The 18,183-nt window shown below is 39.6% G+C and overlaps 2 protein-coding genes across 4 annotated transcripts in view; one reads left to right on the top strand and one right to left on the bottom strand.

Annotated features, from left to right (window-relative positions):
* Positions 1-2,138, bottom strand: part of PIGX (phosphatidylinositol glycan anchor biosynthesis class X) — a 32,702-nt gene extending 30,564 nt beyond the window's left edge. Inside the window, exons 1-2 of the mRNA XM_045851913.1 lie at positions 2,082-2,138; positions 30-225 (exon numbers count right to left, since the gene is read on the bottom strand). Coding sequence (XP_045707869.1) covers positions 30-225; positions 2,082-2,138 — 253 coding nt within the window. The remainder of the gene's footprint in view (positions 1-29; positions 226-2,081) is intronic.
* CEP19 (centrosomal protein 19) lies at positions 220-6,842 on the top strand. 3 transcript variants are annotated; one of them, XM_045851383.1, is made up of 4 exons: positions 220-389; positions 664-797; positions 3,652-3,848; positions 4,167-6,842. In XM_045851383.1, the coding sequence occupies exons 3-4, from the start codon at positions 3,719-3,721 to the stop codon at positions 4,523-4,525; spliced, it is 489 nt and encodes a 162-aa protein (XP_045707339.1). In that variant the 5' UTR covers positions 220-389; positions 664-797; positions 3,652-3,718; the 3' UTR covers positions 4,526-6,842. The 3 variants fall into 3 exon arrangements, with proteins under 3 accessions (XP_045707339.1, XP_045707337.1, XP_045707338.1); XM_045851381.1 differs by having other exon boundaries at positions 580-797; XM_045851382.1 differs by lacking the exon at positions 220-389 and adding an exon at positions 453-579.
* Positions 6,843-18,183: the final 11,341 nt, after the last annotated feature.

Below are 18,183 nucleotides of genomic sequence, written 5' to 3'. Positions count from 1 at the left end.
CATTTTCGCAGACAAGCCCTTCCCTTTACCTGCGTAGGTAGGTGCGGCTTTGAGGGCGGTAGCTGCTGTGCCGGTAAGCCCAGCCAACTCCCAGAGTAGCCAGGCCACCACTCGGACGACCGCGACGAAGGCAGGGGAAGCCAGGACGCCGAAGAATGTGCGCTGGAGAGGAGCGCACCTGGGTGCAATGAGGACGGAGGAGCCTGCATACGCTTCACGCTGCTCCTAGAGCGCGCTGCCCAGCAGTTAGAGACTGGGACGGAAGCCTACGTGCGCGTAAGCCTTTGGTCCTCGCACGCTTTCGGTCCCCCAGTTCCCAGCCACTACTCCTCGCAGCCCGGGTGCCCGAAGCTTGTGGCCTCTCCACCAGCGGCAGTCCCTGACTCAGGGTACGTCCCTAGATGCCCCGCCCCTGGCTGTTCCGGTTGAGGGCGGGGCAAGGAGAGGCGCAAGCGCCTTTGAGTGCACCGGGGCTGTTTCTGTGGGAACCGTTTCCTGGGCTCGGAGCCCGAACGTGACCTGGGCACGCTGGCTTGGGAGGGCGCTCGCCTAGTTGTAGTCCTTGACCTCCACTTCCAGGTATTTGTGGATTCGGGGCACCTGCCGGGGAGTTTTACCCCACAGCCACGTCTGCAGGACCCTGGTTGTTGCCTCTTCCTGCAGTGCCAGACTCCGCCGGGTGTCAAAGTCGAGTCAAGTGCTTCTCAGTGCACTGCAGGTGGATGGAAACAACCCCCTCACGGAGTTTTTAGACGATGTCCTGCCGGAGAGGATGCATTTTCTGTACTTCTCCAAGGGTAAGAAAAAGTCTTTCACTGATAGAGACGTGAGTAGGGAGAGGATTGTCTGTCTACGCGTTGGCAAAATCCGTACACTGTGGGGGATGCTTGGCTAGATTCTGGCAGTCACTGATCCCTGGGGTGGGGGTGCGGGGGAAGGGGAGAGTATTAGTGTCTAGGAAAAAGCATTCGTCTGTCTTCATGAATTGAGTTGAATCTGTAAGTAGGCCGAAAGAGTGTCCATTGCAGGTTAGAACAGAACAGAGGGCTGTAGGACGAATGTCTCAAAGAGGAAAGATGTCAGAAGATAAAAACTGAAAATAGCAGAATAAGCATGTTATGATGAACTATAGAGATAAATTTTGGAAGAAACTCTTGAAAAAATTGAAACTGGTTGTCCATAGAGAGGGGAAAGCAGGGGACAGTAGATTTATTATAGGTCTCAGACTTACTTTACATTTTAGACAATACAAACATTAGTAAAAATGAAAGTTAAATTAAAAAATATAAAAACGTCTATAGTCAAAATTACATTATTGAGTATCAATTGTATACATTCTTCATCAGGACAGCCATTTGCTTGAGTGTGTGGAATTTGTGCTCAGTGGAATCTCCTAGAAAATGTGCTAATGTACCAGATTTTAGTGAGATGAACTGGGATTAGTATTTGTTTAAAAAAAATAGGAAGAAAGAGGGGGTGGAGTGGGATCATTGCATTAGATCAGGGGCAAAGCACAGAAATTTGAAGAAGCATTTTTTGTACATGTTATTAATTTTCTAAGTACAAAATTCTCACATCCAACAATACAGGGTGAATAATAGACATTTTGGTATATCCATAGGAAATTCAGCAGTCATATAAATATTCACATTTTAGTGGAACTTAATGACAAAATTACATAGACTGTTAAATTTGAAAGGTTCTTTAAATTTAATAGTATGTGTAACATAAAAGACCATACTATAGTTAAAAAAATAAAACTTTGTCTAGAAAAAAGGCTGGAAGGAATCAAGGGTGCTTATTTTATGTTTCCTCCACTTCCTGTTGATGTGGACTCCAGACTGTGGGGTCTGTGTGTTGTGGCTGGGATGAACAAATTCACACGAACTACAGAAGTTCTGTGGAGAAAAAGGACAGGACAGCCACTCTCTGAGAGGAGGGCCCCGACCCTTGCCTGCACAAGGCTTTTATTGCTTTTCTGGGAATTATATACATTGAGGATGGTCCTCATTTCCTATGCACAGGTTTGCTTTAGGTGGTTACCTTTTACAGATAACACAGGAAAGGATGTCGTCAATTACTTCAAAAGGATGTTTCAGATTCAAAGGGGAAACATGGTTGACCTGGTTACACTCCATCCTTGGGAGGTTTAGCATAGATTTTAGGAAGTTATTTTAAAGATATGCAGTAAACATTTGCTGCCTCAATTCAGGATGAGGGAGTTTTAGCAAAAAGTGAGCCTCATAGCAGCCTAGGTACAATGCAGGCCTGACAATGCAATTCCCTATCGGAAAACCTATCCATGGGCTCGGTTCCTGTGTGCTGACTTGCTCCCCACCAGTTTTCCAAATTGGGCTGGGTTACATTCACCATGTCATGTGGATAGGTTCCCTATACCCCATCCCCTCCAGTTTTCTACAGTGAACATGTATTAAATAACTATGTTCCTATAGTGATTCACAGACAGAACTGAGTATATGGTTACCCTATGCTGCTTTACTTCTAGGTTCCTTGATATTTGCAAATTTTCCTGGGAATAATGTAGTCACATCTAAAATAGTCCCTATAATTAAGTATACTTTGGCATTGGGGGCAGGGGAGGGAAAAGGGAATAGAAAGTATTAACCTACAAAATAGTTGTATTTCTTGTCATTGAAAAAAAAATCATATAATGAGACAAATAGGTTGAACTAAAAGTCATGTAAACTTTATTGCCATGTATATGTATAGGCTGATTCTGCATTGGGTCTGCCTTTTTGATCATACAGACTGTAAAAACTTACAGGATGTACAGGGGCGGTCTTATTTTAATATATTGAATTAACTATGTACAGAATGCCTACTATATTCCAAGTATTGCACTGTGATATTGTGGTAAACAGTGGATATAATCCCTGCCCTCTTGGAGCATATAGAACAGAAGGGAAGAAAAATGATTAAATAAGCAATTACAGCCCTGACTGGTGTGGCTCAGTGGGTTGGGCATTGTCCTGCAAAGGGAAAGGTGGCTGGTTTGATTCTTGTAAGGGCACCAGCCTGGTTTACAGAAAAGGTCCCTGGTTGCGGGCATGTGAGACGTAACCCATCAATGTTTCTTTCGGACATTGATGTTTTTCTCCCTTCCTCCCTTCCCCTCTTTCTAAAAATAAATAAATAAATAAAATCTTTTAAAAAATAAGTAATTTCAAAAACTCCATGAGTACAATGATTGGGAAAGTACAAAGTGAACAGATTTGGTCTGGTGAACCCCTCCAGGCATAATGTTTAAGATTATAGAGCATGCTTGTATATACTTGTTTAACTGGTAAATAAAAAAGATCCTGTAAGTCAGTTCTTGGGCTGACTCATGGGTTCATACACAAACTTTGGTTAAGAGTACAGTACACTAAGAAATCAAAACTGAACTGCGTTTCTAAGCTCATGTGTGACTATAGCTACAGCCCTCAATGAATCAGGGATCCAACAGACTAAGGCTAACAAAGGGCCAAACTGAACTTTTAGGATAACTCTTGAAATATTGGGCTTGATAGGCTGATCATGCATCTCTAGAACTGATGTAGATCTGAACCAGAGCCAGATATGCTGGGGAGGAGAGGTGGGGAGGAGTGTGATTTATCCAACACTTTTGGTAATTTTTTTTCTTTTTTGTAGGAAGTCATTATGTGATTAACACATCTTCATCAGATTTCCTCTGATTTACCCTGAAGTGTATGTGAGAATGATGTGCACTGCCAAGAAATGTGGAGTTAGATTCCAGCCTCCAGCTATTATCTTAATCTATGAGAATGAAATGAAGGGGAAAAGTCGCCAGCGCATTATGCCTGTACGAAACTTTTCAAAGTTTTCAGGTACCTCATATTTTATCGCACCTCCTATCTTAAATATTCTCTAAATCACTTAATAAGAATGATTTGAGTCTTATGGTGTGACATGGCATTCAGAGTTAAACAGACGTCTTAGGTTACCAAAATAAAAAATACATCCCTCCTTTCTCTACCACACTCAAAACTCAATATAAAAGAATAGTTCTGCAGAATAAGTTGTTCTCAAAAAAGCCACTTTGCTACTTGGCTATAATGGCAGATAATGATGTCAGTAGTGTGCGGTGCACCAATAGTTTGTGGTGTATAGGTTCTGTGTGGTATATAGTTTTGTTTCTCTCCTAGATTGCAACAGAGCTGCTGAACAATTAAAGAATAATCCACGACACAAGAGTTACTTGGAACAGGTGTCCTTGAGACAGCTAGAGAAGTTATTCGTTTTTTTACGAGGTTACTTGTTGGGACAGAGTTTGGCAGAAACAATGGAACAAATTCGACGGGAAACAACTATTGATCCTGAGGAAGACCTGAACAAACTAGATGACAAGGAACTTGCTAAAAGGAAGAGCATCATGGATGAACTTTTTGAGAAAAATCAGAAGAAGAAGGATGATCCAAATTTTGTTTATGACATCGAAGTTGAGTTTCCACAGGATGAACTGCAGTCTTGTGGCTGGGACACAGAGTCAGCAGATGAGTTCTGATCCCCAAAACAAACATTTATTGGGTAACAGAAACTCCATGTTTATACAGAGAATAGAGATTAGTTCTAGAAAATTCTGTAAAGAACACTAAATGTACATGTTGGATCATATTTGGATTGACCATGTGACTTTTCAAAACCAAGACATGTAGAAAATCTACTATGTAGGTGCATGAGGAATATAGAAAAAACAGAACATAGGAATCTGACTTTAAGGAGCTTACAATCTAATTGGAAGATATGTCAAAAACTTGTGAAAAGCTAATGAACAGTATTAGGCAGCAAAAATATTAAAGCCAAATGATTGATAAAGATGAAAAAGGGTCACAGCCTAGATTACTGTAGAGCAGAATAGTCAGGGAAGACTTGGTCCTTTAGTGGCAAGATGGGACTTTGGCCCTTGAAGTGGTAGTACTTGAATAGAAGCTTGTATAGGATTCCAGATGAGAGAAATTGGGAGGAAAAAGAGGGGAAGGGTACAGTAAGCAAATTATAATTTTATTAAATTATATCAGATAATTTTATCAGATTAGAGGGTGTGTATGGTTACAAGGGGATTATCCTGTATATATTATGTCTTTATATACATTTAACTCTGTTTTACAAGTATTTAATTCTGGAGTAGAAGAGCAAGTCCATGTCCTTTGATGGACAGCAGGGGGATTCTGCCCTTCTGGTATCAGGAAATATAAACCAAAGACATTCTGAAACCCTGAACCTCTTCCCGTAAGTAAGAGGTTTCTTTATAAAATGGGAACTCTACCCATAATAAATGAACAATAAGTCCTGCCAGTTTGGACCTGTTCCTGAATTTGCATGTACAAAGAAGATTTTTGTTGAACAAGGTTATATGTGTATAGATCTTTCTTTCTATATTATTATTTGATCAGTAGAAATCCTGCATTTTCTGCAAGGAAATTAATACTAAATAAAGCTGGAAAAATTAGTCATTCTTTGTCTGTTTCTACTCTCTTTACCATTATAAGCCCCCACTAAAGGGATCATTCTTATAGTGACACCACCAGGGACTTAAGATGGTCATGACTCATGTATATTTGCCAAAGGTGGCAAAAGAATTTTCAGAATTGGAGATTCCTTTATATCTGCATAATATTTTAGTTTATAGATATAGATGATATATTTTAAAGTTGACTTTAGATTGTTTTCTCCTTTCACTGTTACAAACAATGCAAATAACCTTGTACATTCTCTATTTTGCATGTGTACATGACTATAAATAATGCATAGAGGGGAATTGTTGGATATGTGCATTCTAAATTTTCATAGATATTGCTAAATTTTCTTCCAGAGAGTTAGTTTCTTTCTTTCTTCCTTTCTTCCTTTCTTTCCGTGCTTTGTACCGTATAAGTACCTACTATGTGCTGAGCATGTACTGTTCTAGAGTCTGGGGATGCAGCAGTATATACAACAAAGTCCTTGCCTTTATATAAGGTTTACAGTCTAGTTGGAAAGGGAACAGTAAACAAGTTATGTCCTATGATAAGTAGTCAGAGGGGATGGAAGCCACTGGTTTTGATACAGTTGATCAGAGAAGGTCTCATTGAAGAGGTAACATTTGAGCAAAGGCCTGAAGCAAGTAGGGAAAAAATATGCATTTCAGGGGTAGTGGAGAAAGGTAAGTGCATAGGTCTCAGGGTAGTGTGCTTGGCATAGTTGAGGGACAGCAAGGAGGGCGATGTGGCTCATACAGATGAAGCGAGAGAAAATGGTAGGAGATGCGGTTGGAGCACATGAAGGTCTGTCTGAAAAAAGTGCAACCATTGTTTATGTAGCGAGAACAGTTTGTACAACAGCAATGTAACCTGGCAGCCAAGGAGAGTGGACTGGAATGTGCATGTGTGAACAATGACAACTTCACTGTACTAGTCAGTGGGGGTGGTAGATGCTGTTGAGTGAGCATGTGTACTGTGTGGCCATCACATTCAAAATGACTGAGTGAGTAGAGCAACGAATCTGTATCAAATTTTGTGTTAAGCTTGAACAGTCCTCCATGGAAACTATTCAGATGATTCAGAAGGCTTTCTGCAACAATACAATGAGTGCAGCGCATATTAAAGTGTGGCACAATGCTTCAGATGATCGAGAATCTGTTGAAAGTGACCCATATTCTGGAAGGCCTGCAATAAGCAGAACTCTTGAGAAGGTTGAATGCTTATGGGCTGCAATCAACAAAGATCAGAGAACTGTGTGAGGTCCCAAGGTGCCTACTTTGGAGGCAACTGAGACGTTATTGTCCTGGGTACAATGTTTCTTGTATCTGGTATCTTCTTCAATAAATATCTCTATTTTTCATATTACATAGCTGGATAGTTTCTGGACAAACCTCATATTTTACCAATGGGCAGCACTTACCATAAAGGTTGTACCAACTTAAATATCAGCAATACATGAGAGTACCTGTTTTCCCCACATGCTTATCAATAGAATGTTAACAAACTTGTTGATCTGTGCCAACTTTATCATTTAAAAAATAGTATTTCATAGTTTTAATTTGCATCTCTTATTATAAGTGACACTAAGTATAAGATCTATTTTTAATGAAATAACTTATGTCCTTTGCTCATTTTTCTTTTGGGTTACTGGTCTTTGTCTTACTGATTTGTAATAAGTTCTTTATTAAGGAAAATAGTTCTTGGTCTGTGATTTGAGTTGCAGATATTTTCACCTTGTCATTTGTTTTGACTTTGTTCATATTTTTTCCAGGCTGATGTTTTTCAAGTTGAATTGATCAATATTTTTCTCTATACTACTGCATTTTGTGTCATATATAGAGAAGCATTCCTCATTCCAAGATTTTTTTTAAGCCCACGATTTTTTCTATACAGGAATATATTTTGGTTTTAGATGTGAGATGTGACCCCAACTTTACTTTTTTTCAGATGCCCATCGAATACCACTGTCTATTGAATTACCTATCTTCCCCACCTTGATTTGAAATGCATTCTTTTCCATATACTAAATTCCCATATATATCAAAATAGTTATCTTTTGATTATGTTAATGTCACCTGCAGCACACTTCCCAATCCATGTTTTTTTGACTAAATTAAATATATAGGAAGATACAAAATGTGCCATAATTTTTGCCTTTGAGATGTTTAAACAAAGTTTAGCTAAAGCCACAAAACTAGCATATATGACGTAGAGGTACTGCTACATACAGGTAAAGCAGAAGGGGGAAATCATGAGAGCCAAGCAGTTGTGGGTGTTTTCTGCCATGTATGTTATTCAAAGCTTATTATTCTGCTGATATCTTTTACATTTTTTCCACTAGAAAATTAATACATGTTCAATGTTAATTATTTTAAAAGTTTAGGCAAATACCAGTGTAAAAGTGAAATGGGAAAATTCCCCTTCAACTCAATTCTCACTCTGCACAGAAATTGCCTTTCCTAGAGGACTCGGGGTTCCATCTCCTCTTGTGACCCTGCTTTATCATTCTCTTACTCTGACCCTGTCTTTCTCACTTCAGCTTCATTTCCTGCTGACTCATCCTCTGCAATCTATAAATATATGTAAGACCCTGCTGTATTAAGTAAATACTTGAAATCACCTTGTCTTTTCCTACCTAATTCTGTATCTAATCAAATTTTATCTCATTGTTAGATGTATCTGCTTCCCCTGACCCTTGCTCCTTCCACTCACCTATCCTTTAGAGCAGATCTAGAAATGCATTCTTAGCCCGTGAAGCTCAGTACTTCAAGAGCTGCCCTGAAAGTTCAGTTTGGCCACAGGTTATCCTGAGTCTTTTGGGTACCTAAGAATCTCTAGTTCATTGAGGGATATAGGTTTGGTCACATGTGAACCTGAAAATGGAATTCAGTTTGGACCTCTTAGTGTACTATACCCTTAACTAAAGATTGTATATGAATCCCTGGGTCAGCCCAAGAATTAACCTGAAGGGTCTTTTCTATTTACCAATTAAGCATGTATGTATCAAGCACTCTCATATCAAGGTACTGTAAGTGATTACGTTAAATATGTCCTGGGACTGATTTGTCTCCCTTGTATTTTTGCAATTATTTTACTTGTCAAGTTCATTGTAATTATTTAAATACCTATCTAGTATTTTGACAATAGTAGTGGATGAAAATTGAGGAAAGGGGGTTCCAAGCAAGATGGAGGTTGTAGGTAGAAACCTTTTTCTTCCTTGTACAACCAAAAGGAGAATAACAACCAATCTAAAATCAATAAACAACCAGAAGTACCAGAAAATCAAACTGTATGGAACTCTGACAACCACAGAATCAAAGAAACAGTCAAAGAGAACAACCAGACCAATAAGGCAGACAGAACACGCTGCAGGGCGGCAGACCTGGAGCAGGTGGGGCTGACTGCATGGTGGGGCTGACTTAAGGGGAAACTGAGACTCAGAGCTGACTGTGGACTACAGCAGTTGCTGTGGTTGGAGAAACTCCCAGTCTCACAGGACAGTTTGTTGGAAAGTGGGCTAGAGACAAGCAGGGAAGCTGATTTATTCCCTCTCCAGCCCCTCCCCCACAGGCAGCTCCGCAGCACAGCAAGAGAGTTGCCCTGGTGAATACCTAAGGCCCCGCCCCCTTACAGCTTAACAGGTACCCCAAACAAAGAAACAGGGCCAAAATGAAAGAACAGAGCAAAACTTCAGAAAGAGAGCTAAGTGAGGAGGAGATAGCCAACCTATCTGATGGAGAATTTAAAGCCCTGGTAATCAAAATGCTCACAGAACTGATTGAGCTTGGTCAAGAAATGAAAGAACAAATGAAAGATACTCAAAATGAAATAAAGCAAAATGTTCAGGGAACCAGCAGTGACAGGAAGGAAACCAGGACTCAAATCAACGGTTTGGAACAAAAGGAAGAAATAAACATCCAACCAAAACAGAATGAAGAAACAAGAATTCAAAAAAATGAAGAGAGACTTAGGAACCTCTGGGACAACTCGAAACATTCCAATACCCGAATTATAGGGGAGCTAGAAAGAGAACAACAGCAAGAAAATGAAAACTTATTTGAACAAATAGTGAAGGAAAACTTCCCCAATCTGGTGAAGGAAATAGACTTCCAGGAAGTCTATTTGGGACTTTCCAGAGAGTCCCAAAGAAGTTGGATCCAAAGAGGAACCCACCAAGGCACATCATCATTAAGTTACCCAAGATTAAAGACAAAGAGAATCTTAAAAGTAGCAAGAGAAAAGGAGACAGTTACCTACAAAGGAGTTCCCATCAGACTATCAGCTGATTTCTCAAAAGAGACCTTACAGGCAAGAAGGGGCTGAAAAGGAGTATTTGAAGTCATGAAAGGCAAGGACCTTCATCCAAGATTGCTCTATCCAGCAGAGCTATCATTTAGAATGGGAGGGCATCACTTCTCGGCCTTTTGGCTAAGATCAAGTGTAGAATGGGAGGGCAGATAAAGTGCTTCCCAGATAAGGTCAAGTTAAAGGAGTTCATCATCACCAAGCCCTTATTATGTGAAATGTTAAAGGGACTTGTCTAAGAAAAAGAAGATGAAAAATATGAACAGTAAAATGACAACAAACAATTATCAACAAATGAACCTAAAAAAAAAAAAAAGACCCAACAAAAAACAAAAGCTAAGCAAACAACTAGAACAAGAACAGAATCAGAAAAATAGACATCACATGGAGGGTTTTCAGTGGGGAGAGGAAAGGGAGGAATACAGGGGAAAGATACAGGGAAGAAGAAGAATAATTGATAAGCATTAAATAGAGGGAAGAGGTAAAAAATGGCATAGGAAACAGAGAACTCAAAGAACTTGTATGTACAACCCATGGGCATGAACTAAGGGGGTTAAATAGAGGGTTGGGGGGTGCAGGGCAAAGGAAGGAAAATTGGGAAAACTGTAATAGCATAACAATAAAATATACCAAAAAAAGAAAAGAAAATTGAGTAAAGGCCATTCATTGAATTTGGCAACTAGTTTTCTGTTAACATTCTAGAATGAAACCTGAAGGGGCCAATTAGGATAGAAATTGCAGGATATGAAAACGGTAACAGAAGATCTTAACTATGTGAGGTGATGGATAGGTTAATTAGTTTGATTGTGGTAATCATTTCACAATGTATATGTAGTATATCAAAATGTTGTGTACCTTAAATATATTTAATACTTGTCAATTATAGCTCAAGAAAACTGGACAAAAAATAAAAATAAATAAATAAAAATATAAAGGAAACAGAAGATCATATGCCTAAATGAAAAACATAAAACTATACAACTTTTAGAAGAAAATAAAAGGGAACATTTGTATGCCCTTGGCACATTAGCTCAGACTGCCACAACAAAATACTATCTAAACTGGGGAGCTTTTAAATAACAGAAATTTATTTCTCACAGTCCTGGAAATTAGAAGTTCAAGATCAGGGTGCTAGCCTGGTCAGTTTCTAGTAAGAACCTTCTTTGAGGCTGCAGGCTAACAACTGGTGTCTTCACATGGTGCAGAACAGAGCAGAGCAAGCAAGCTATCTCATGACTTAAAAACAATCCTCACCTCAGATATGCTTATTGATTTTAGAAAGAGAGGAAGGGGGTGGGGAGAGAAACATCAGTGTGAGAGAGAAACAATAATTGAATCAAACCTACACCTTAGGTATGTGCCCTGACTGGGAATCAAACCTCCAACCAACTGAGCAACCCAGCCAAGGCTCTCTTGCAACTTTTAAGGGCACTAATCCCATGCATGAGAACTCCACCTGTATTACTTCATCTAATCCTGATGGCCTCCCAAAGGCCTCACCTAATATCATAATGTTGGGGGTAGAATTTCAACATATGAATTTTGCAAGGACAGATCCAGTCCATACAGATGATGTCTTATAAAATTGTACACCTGAAACCTGTGTAATTTTATTAATCGATGTCGCCCCATAAATTCAATTAAATAAAAAAGATTCAGTCCATAACACTTGGGTTAGGCAAAAAGGTCTTATAATTGACATCAAAAGCATAATCTATAAAAGAGAAAAACTGATTATGTTGGACTTCATCAAAATTTTAAAATTTTGTCCTCCAAAAACATTGAAAACATAATAAGATAATTCACAGGCTGAGAATCTGCAGATCATGTATCTGAAAAAGGACTTGTGTCTAGTATATATAAAAACTCTTACAACTTAATAATAATAAGAGAAATAACTCATTTTTATTTGTAAGTTTATATTTAAAGAACCCAATTTAAAAATTAACAAAAGACTTGCATAGACATTTCACCAAAGAAGATAGGCAAATGTTAATAAGATCATGAAAAGATGCTCAACATCATTGCTATTAGGAGAATGCAAATTAGAAGTACAAGGAGATACTACTTCATACCCACTAGAATAGCTATGATTTAAAAAGACAGACAAGTGTTGGTGAGGATGGGGAGAAATTGGAACCCTCCTGTACTGCTGATAAAAATGTAAAATGGTACAGCCACTTGGAAATTTGGCATTTTCTTGAAAAGTTACACATAAATTTACTATACTACCCAGCAATTCCATCACTAGGAATCTGCATAAGAGAACTGAAAACATATGTCCACCTAATGACCTGTACTTGAATGTTCATAACAGCATTATTCATAATAGCCTAAAACTGGAAACACTCCTTTATCTGTCTGTTGGGTGAGTGGAGAAACAAAATGAGTAACATTTGTACAATAAAATACTATTTAGCAATGAAACATATACTAGGTGAAAAAAGCCAGACAAAAGACTGCATACATAGAATATGATCCATTTATAGGAAATATCAAAAAAAGGCAACACTAGAGTAGAAAGCAGATTAGTCATTGCCTGGGGTTGGAGTTGAGGAATGGAAATTGATTACAAATAGGCATGAGAGATATTTTGCAGTTGATGTAAACACACTAAGATTGGTTTGTGTGATGTTTGTACAATTCTATAAATTCATTAAAAGTCACTGATTTGTACATTTAAACACAGGTGAATTTTAGTGCTGACTTCAGCAGCACATATATTAAAAACAGTTGAATTTATGGTACATGTTGAAGTATGTAAGTTACTTTAATAAAGCTGTTAAAATCAGGAAACAAGGAATAGAATCAATGTATGCAGATCATTTTTTCTAAGAATGAACAAGAAGGGTCACAGATATGCTGAAAACCTCTTTGAACACACATAGAGATGGAAACTGAAAAAAGGTTAGAGAAGGAAGGAAATAAATGCCTTCATTCAATAAACACTTTTTGAGTATTTATGGAAGCTCCCCAGGACATCTTGAATGGGATAGCTTTAACAAAGGAAGAATGAGAGAGAAGACTGACAAGTTTATGATTTTAGTCTTCTCTTTAATGAACCAGGTGGAGCCAACAGATTATAGTAAGATGAGGAAGAGTTAGGGGAGAGAGTGAGGAGACAGGGTGAAAATGAGAAGTGAGCAGAAGGGCCTTTGTTAAGACAGAATGGGATGTTGGATGTGTTAACATGGATTTTTTTAAAAAGTAGACTGTGGAGGTTACATTAAAATCTGAAATATATCTAGGAGTTACAAACTAAAAAGGATTGCCCCTATCCTCACCTCCTCTCCCCTAAAAACAAATTAATGAAAGAACTTCCCATGATCATATTTATAGGAATGTTAATAGCTGAATTAAAAACTGAACTTCAAGCTAAAATGTTTTAGCTTTTATGGCTATAAGGTCCTTCTCTCAATAGTTCACATATCACACTATAGCAGATACTGTTGATTACCTACCTAACATCCCTTTTTCCTTTTTTTGCACGCACAATATTGTGGGGTTTTTTTTTGGGGGGGGGGTATAACCCCTCCCACATAAGTCTCAGATCCAGAGGCAAATCCTGATTAGTCTCAATAAATCCCAGTGGTCCCATTTCATTGTCTCTGATTGGTTTAGAGATGGGCATGTTACCCAGTTCTAGTCAATGAGATGTGAAGGGGTATCTATCGTACAAGAACTTGTGAAAAATGTGTTCTCTATTTGTTTAAGAAAAGAAAAATCCCCTCTATTTCTCTGGACATGGTTGTATCTGAATGTGACACCTGGAAATACTGCAGTCATTTCATGGCTAACCTGAAGATGTGCGAATCATTAATGAGGGCAGAACAAAGAAAAACACAGAAAGAATAAGCCAGAGCTCAGGCATGCTGTACCTGGAGCCTGCCCTACCTTTGAACATTTTGTTATGAAGTAAATTTCTCCATTTTTAATCCAGTTTTAATTGCTGTGATTCTGTCTGTGCAGCTAAAGAACTCCTAACTAGTAACAAAGAAGTAAGCCTCTTCCATTTCTGGACCCAATATGACCTAACTGTGTTTCAAGGATAGGCCCAGAGGCCTCTGGAAAGAGATTGATACAATGGATAAAGCAAAACATAAGGATTCGAGGAAGACCAGGCAAATGGCAAGGGCAGCACAAAGCAGTGGACCTTGGACTCTAAGGTTAGATGGAGCCCTGTGGAACCAGGAGGAAGCTGAGTTAAATGGGAGGGGCTGAGCAATCAAAAACACACTAGAAAGGGTAGTGCCAGAAGTCAGCTCTGGCAAGTTGTGACAGGTGAGCTTGGGAGAAAGAAATTAAAGCGCTTGTATCAGAGAAGGGAAATGCTGAGTTAAGGGATCTCAGTTTACCAAGTCCTTGGTGTTGATAACATCCAGCATGTGAACTTTCCAGACCAAGACTGTTAGAGAGGGAATTCAGTAAAACCAAAATAATTATGGAGTCTAGAGATTAAGGAGGCTGGAGGAACAATAGCTCAGATATTAAAAGATCCTGGGAACACTGATGAGGGGCAAAGAGGAGAAGAAAATCAGCCAGACCCTAAAGTCATCTGGGTAGGTATAAAATGCTTACTATGTTTTTTGGGCAATTGCATCTATAATTTGAAGAAGAAAATATGGAAAGATGTTTAGAAAGAGGGAGATGAAAAGTACAGAGGAGAAAAGTGATAAAAGATTAGAGGGTTTGTTGGTTTGTTTGTTTAAACAGAAAAAAGTTCTTGTATGTGCTGTACCAGAAGGAAACAACAACAAAACTCAACAAAATTGGTAGTACGTGTTCAAGACAGATAGGATAATCTTTAAATTGAACGAATGCCCCTGGTTCCCAACCTGAATATGACCACCTTAATATAGGAATTTTTCAGTTTCTGGTAAAAACTCTTAGGTTAGGAAATTACATTAGGGTTGCCTTCTTGACCTTGACCTTGTTAATAGTAGTCTTATGTAGTTGGGCAGATAATTACTGCATGCCTCAATACTTACAGGGAAATTTTAACCAGAGCCAAGATCTGTCATCACCACTGTTAAAAATTTGTTGATTTAGGGGACTGGTTTGGGAGTAAAAAGGAGAAAACTGTATTTGAACAATGATTAAAATAAAAAAAAATTTTGAAAAAAAAAATTTGTTGATTTCCTTGTCCATCTTTCCTATTATTAGACGCTGGCTACTATATTATTATACTATATTACATGAACTTTACATAAAACATCTACATATACAATTTATATAAAAATACATAATATATATACAAATGTCTGTTAAGAAAAATTACATGTGTCTTCTGGTGAAGATGGCAGTGTAGTCATCTCCTACAATATCAAAATTACAACTAAACTGCCCAATAATCATCATTCAGAACCCCCTGAAATCTGGCCAAACAGAAGTCCTACAAATAAGGAATTAAAGCAGAAGCCACATTAAGACTGGTAGGAGGAGTAGAGACCCAGAACAGGCTGGTCTCACACCCATGAGTGGCAGATAAAAATTGGGAGGGATATCTTGATTACAGAGGTACCCTCTGAGAAGTGAGGGGCCTTTGCCCCACACGAGGCCCCCCAGCCCAGGGTTCCACTGCCAGGAAGACAAGTCCCTATAACCTCTGGCTGCATAAAACAGAGGAGATTGAGGCTGAGTGAGATGGCGCACTTCTCGAGTTCCAGGCAGTTCCTCTTAAAGGGCCCACACACTGACTTACTCAGATTCACTCCCTGCACTGGGAGTTCCAGCTCTAGCACTGGGGCAGCAGCTTAAAAGGCACCAGAGCCATATGGGGGAGAAACTGAATTGTCTGGCATCAAGGCAACAGCTGTAGGGGCAGCTTTCTCCCAAACAGAAGTGCTGGCAGAGACCATTGTACCTTTGATGAGCCCTTCCACCATAGGGCAGGCAGGAGATGCCACATCTGAGGCTCCATAAACCTGGTTCACATTGTTTGCCCCACCCTGGTGAGTCCCTCAGACCCCACCCAATGCAACTGTGGGTCTCACCCAAGCTGTTGCCAGTGGCTTATCCATAGAATGGCCTGCCTTGGCTTATGCTTCATATTTCCTAAAATCAAACATGACAAGTATCTGGATTCATTGTGCCTGTACCTCTCAGTAAGTGGTCCTAGGCCTGACACTAGCAGCAGTTGGCCTAGGTTCACAGCCTGGCCTCTTCTGGGCACCTCCAAGACCAGCACAAGTAGCAGCCATCTACAGACTACTTTGTAGCTCACCTCGGGTATCTCGGGGCACAAGACAGGCAGCAGCAGACCATGGCCTGTTTCTCCTGGGAGACTCCAGAGCTAGTGCATCCAGTGGATAGCTTCAAACCACGTCAAAGCACCACTGAACCATCTCCATAAGTGACACACTCAAGTGAGGGACTCACGGAACATGAGAACCCTGCAGAAGTAGGAGCTGCTCTGTGGGGTGAGCCCCTGCACAGCCAATCCTCCATAGTGGTTGGAGGTCAGTGGTCAGAGGTCAGTGATTGCAGCCAGTCCATGTAGCTGATTGGCCTGGGTGTAATTTCCTCTCATTGACATGACAACAATCAAGGCTCAACTACAACAGGAGGGTGTACACAGGGTACACCTCAAGTGCCCAGCTTGGGTGATAGGGGAAGCTCTGTGGGAGACCACTGGACCCTACAGAACACCTAGTACATTAGGCCACCCTATAAAGCCTGGGGTACCTAGCAGCTCTACCTAATACATAGAAGCAAACACAAGAAGCCTACCAAAATGAGGAGACAAAGATACATGGCCCAATGAAAGAACAGAACAAAACTCCAGACAAAGAACTAAACACCCCTAGCTGATGTGACTCAGTGGATTGAGCACCAGCCTGTGAACTGAGAGGTCATAGTTTTGATTACCAGTCAGGACACATGCCTGGGTTGGGGCCAAGTCCCCCACTGGGGGTGTGTGTGAGAGGCAAACATGTATCTCTCACACACTGATGTTTCTCTCCCTCTCTTTCTCCCTCCTTTCCCCTCTCTCTAAAAAAGTAAACAAATAAAAATCTTTTAAAATAAAAGAACTAAACAAAATGGAGAAAAGCAATCTACTAGATGCAGAGTTCAAAACACTGGCTATAAGGATGCTCAATGAACTTAGAACCTCAACAGCATAAAAAAGGATCAACCAGAAATGAAGGATACACTAACTGAAATGAAGAATAATTTACAGGGAATCAACAGTAGAGTAGATGAAGCTTAGAGTCAAATCAGCGATTTGAAATATAAGGAATAAAAAAAAACCCAATCAGAACAGCAACATGAAAAAAGAATAAAAAAAAATGAGGTTAGTGTTAGGACCTTCTGGGAAAACTTCAAGTATACCAACATTTGCACCATGGGGGTGCCAGCAGGAGAAGTGAGAGAGCAAGAAATTGAAAACAACCCTGGCCTTATAGGTTAGCTGGTTAGAGTGTCATCCCAGTATGCCAAGGTTGCGGGTTTGATCCCAGTCAGGGCACAAACAACAGTCAGCCAATGAATGCATAAATAAGTGGGACAACAAATTGATGTTTCTCTCTCTCTCCCTTCCTCTCCCTCCAGAAAAAAAGAACAGTAAAATGGCAATAAATACATACCTATCAACAATTGAATCTAAAAACAAACAAACATGCACAACAGAAACATACTAATAGATACAAAGAACATGTTGAAAGTTGCCAGATGTGAGGGGGATTGGGAGGGTGGGTAGTAAAGATGAAGGCATTAAAAAGTACAGATCAGTTATTACAGAATAGTCATGGGGATGTAAAGTACAGCATAGAGAACATAGCCATATATTATTCTTACTAATAACTATGTATGGTGTCAGATAGGCGCAAGATTTATCAGGATGATCACTTAGTAAGTTTTATTTTTTTAAAGTTTATTTATTTATTTTTAGAGAGGGGGAGGGGAGGGAGAAAGAGAAGGAGAGAAACATCAATGTGTGGTTGACTCTCATGTGGCCCCCATTGGGGACCTGGCCTGCAATCAAGCCATGTGCCCTCACTGGGAATTGAACCAGCGACACTTTGGTTCACAGCCCATGCTCAATCCACTCAGCTACACCAGTCAGGGCCACTTAGTAAGTTTTATAATGTCTGATCACTGGGGTGTGCACCTGAAAATAATATAATTATGTATGTCAACTGTAATTAAAAATAAAAATGATTATTAAAGAGAAAAAATTATCCAAAACTTAAAAATAAGGCAAAAAATGAGGCCCACGTGTCTTTTTAAGTATATTTTATTAATTATACTATTACAGTTGTCCCATTTTTTTCTTCCCTTATCCCCCTCTGCCTTACATTCTCCCTTGCACCAGCATTCCCCTGCACTTAGTTCATGTCCATGGGTCTTACATATAAGTTCTTTGGCCTCTCCATTTCCTATACTATTCTTAACCTCCCCC

This window comes from Phyllostomus hastatus, unplaced genomic scaffold, assembly GCF_019186645.2.
Source record: "Phyllostomus hastatus isolate PE091 unplaced genomic scaffold, TTU_PhHast_1.1 phas_contig_86, whole genome shotgun sequence".
Taxonomy (NCBI): Eukaryota; Metazoa; Chordata; class Mammalia; order Chiroptera; family Phyllostomidae; genus Phyllostomus; species Phyllostomus hastatus.
The sequence above is the reverse complement of the archived record's forward strand: the minus strand, read 5'-3'. Positions and strand labels throughout refer to the sequence as shown.

Bases quoted from the DNA above. Each gene is read 5' to 3' on its own strand.
- CEP19 (XM_045851383.1), top strand. From the start codon at position 3,719: ATGATGTGCACTGCCAAGAAATGTGGAGTTAGATTCCAGCCTCCAGCT. The intron at 3,849-4,166 runs GTACCTCATATT...TTTCTCTCCTAG, and splicing joins AAACTTTTCAAAGTTTTCAG to ATTGCAACAGAGCTGCTGAA.